This window comes from Fulmarus glacialis, unplaced genomic scaffold, assembly GCF_000690835.1.
Source record: "Fulmarus glacialis isolate BGI_N327 unplaced genomic scaffold, ASM69083v1 scaffold23105, whole genome shotgun sequence".
In the NCBI taxonomy this organism is placed as follows: Eukaryota; Metazoa; Chordata; class Aves; order Procellariiformes; family Procellariidae; genus Fulmarus; species Fulmarus glacialis.
This window is the reverse complement of record NW_009212638.1, coordinates 6,730-8,871: the sequence shown is the minus strand read 5'-3', so window position 1 is coordinate 8,871 and position 2,142 is coordinate 6,730. Positions and strand designations below refer to the sequence as shown.

Here is a 2,142-nt window from a genome sequence, read left to right as displayed (position 1 = left end):
CCCCACTTCTCCGCGCTTCTTTTTTCACCGGGGCACCAGTGCCGGAGCAAAGGCTGTTTTGGGACACGGCTAAAAGGACGCGCTGCAAACCACGGCTGGAGCAAAAAGGGGCCCCAAGCCATGGTCAGGCTGGTGGGCGTCCCCTGTCACCCTTCGCTTTAGCTGCAAACCACTCCCATCTCTCCCTATTTTCTGGCCAGGACTGAAAAATACACATTTCTGCAAAAAAATTGGAGTTTTTTTCCCCGCACGGTGGAGGGACGGTCCTACCTGACGTTCTCGTGGCGGTACATGTACATGGTGTTGAACTGCTGCATCTCCTTCTGGCTGGGGTCCTTCTTCATGTCCTTCAGCATCTCATCGGCCACGTGCTTGGGCAGGATGGAGAGCATCAGCCGCTCCTGGGGGACGGGGCAGGGAAGGGCATTCGCCACGACGCCAAGCCAAGCCCGTGCCAAGTGCAGCAACGCATGGCGCAAATCCACAGTGCGAATACATGGTGCAAACGTGCAGTGCAAATGCAAAGTCTAAATGCAAATGCATGGTGCAAATGCACGGTGCAAAGGCATGGTCTAAATACACGGTGCAAATGTGCAGTGCAAAGGCGCAGTTCAAACGCACGGTGCAAATGCATGATGCAAACGCACAGTTTAAATGCATGGTGCAAATACCCGGTGCAACTGCACAGTCTAAATGCACGATGCAAACGCATGGTGCAAATGCATGATGCAAATACACAATCTGAATACATGGTGCAAATGTGCAGTGCAAAGGCACAGTCTAAATGCATGATGCAAACGCATGGTGCAAATGCAGGGTGCAAATGCAGGGTGCAAATGCAGGGTGCAAACGCACGATGCAAATGCACAATGCAAACGCACAATGCAAACACATGGTGCAAATGCACAGTCTACATGCACGGTAGAAATGCATGGTAAAAATGCATGGCACAAATGCATGGCACAAATGTACAGTTTACACACGTGATGCAAACGCACGGTGCAAACGCACAGTCTAAACGCATGGTGCAAATGCACGGTGCATGCACTACGGCCTGAGCGCTCCCCTCTCCGTGGGGACAGAGAGCAGCAAAGTGACATTTCCAAGCTGCTGGGCCCTCGCTGCTGGCGCTGGCGTCCCCGAAGGATCCCAGTGCCCAGCCAGGTCTTCAGCCCAACCTCTCAGCCACACGTGGGGAAGGAGCGGGTGGATCAAGCCACGGGTGAAACAGGAGCTTTTCCTCCAGGCAGGGAGACTAAGCTCAGAGCGGGGTGTCCCAGGCACCCCGGGGAGCTGGGAGCCATCACCCCGACTCCAAACCTGCACCCATGGGTGGAGGGGATGTACCCAGGGGTGGCAGGTCCCCCTCGGTGATGCTCTGCCGGGGATGCCAGCCACTGCTTTTACCATTTTCCCCCCCGTTTTACAAGTTCTCATCAAGATTTTCGCAAGTGGGACTAAATCCCAGCCAGGGGATGGGAGGGTGGCAGTTTTGGGGCACTGCAGCCACCAGCCTCCCTGTCCCCGGCGCCGTGGGAAGGAGGGACAGTCCCACACATTTATTCGGACACGGGCTGATGAGCTGCAAAATTTGCTTGTGCACCCCAGATCCCTTCTGCAGGCGCGATACAGAGCCCAGCTGCTTGCTGGGAGCTTGAGAATTAAAATGCACTGGGTTGGCCAAGGTTTTATCAGCCCAGATAAACCTGGGACGGTGCTGGGAGTGACTTCGGGGTCTGCACCGATGTCCCCCAAGGTCCCTGTGAGCTGCCCCAGGGTGTCCTGCCCTGGGGATGGGTCAGGGTTGGGTGTACGGACCCGGATTAAAGCACGCCGGGGAAGGTTTATCAATTTAAAAGCGCGGTGGGTACCCCACATCCATGCACAGGACTCAAACAAGGTCCCCCAGGAGGATCAAGCCCACCTGGGGACATCGTACCCATTGCTGTCCCCGCTGGCCCTGCAGCCCCGGAGCCGGAGAAGGGATAGATCCGCCCGGCTGTGCGTGGGGATTTGCACGAAATGCAAGTAACTCGCTTAATGAAGTGGGTTTTCCCCCGGGACGCGGGGGTTCTGCGCGCAGCCGCAGCGGGGCTGTTGCTGGAGGAACGGCACCGTGTCCCCATCCCCATCCCCGTCCCC

At 56.8% G+C, this 2,142-nt stretch overlaps 1 protein-coding gene across 1 annotated transcript in view; it reads right to left on the bottom strand.

The window, feature by feature from the left end:
* Positions 1-270: 270 nt before the first annotated feature.
* Positions 271-2,142, bottom strand: part of LOC104076922 (adenylate cyclase type 3-like) — a gene marked incomplete at its 3' end in the record, with an annotated part of 8,519 nt that continues 6,647 nt past the window's right edge. Inside the window, exon 3 of the mRNA XM_009577952.1 lies at positions 271-401. Coding sequence (XP_009576247.1) covers positions 271-401 — 131 coding nt within the window. The remainder of the gene's footprint in view (positions 402-2,142) is intronic.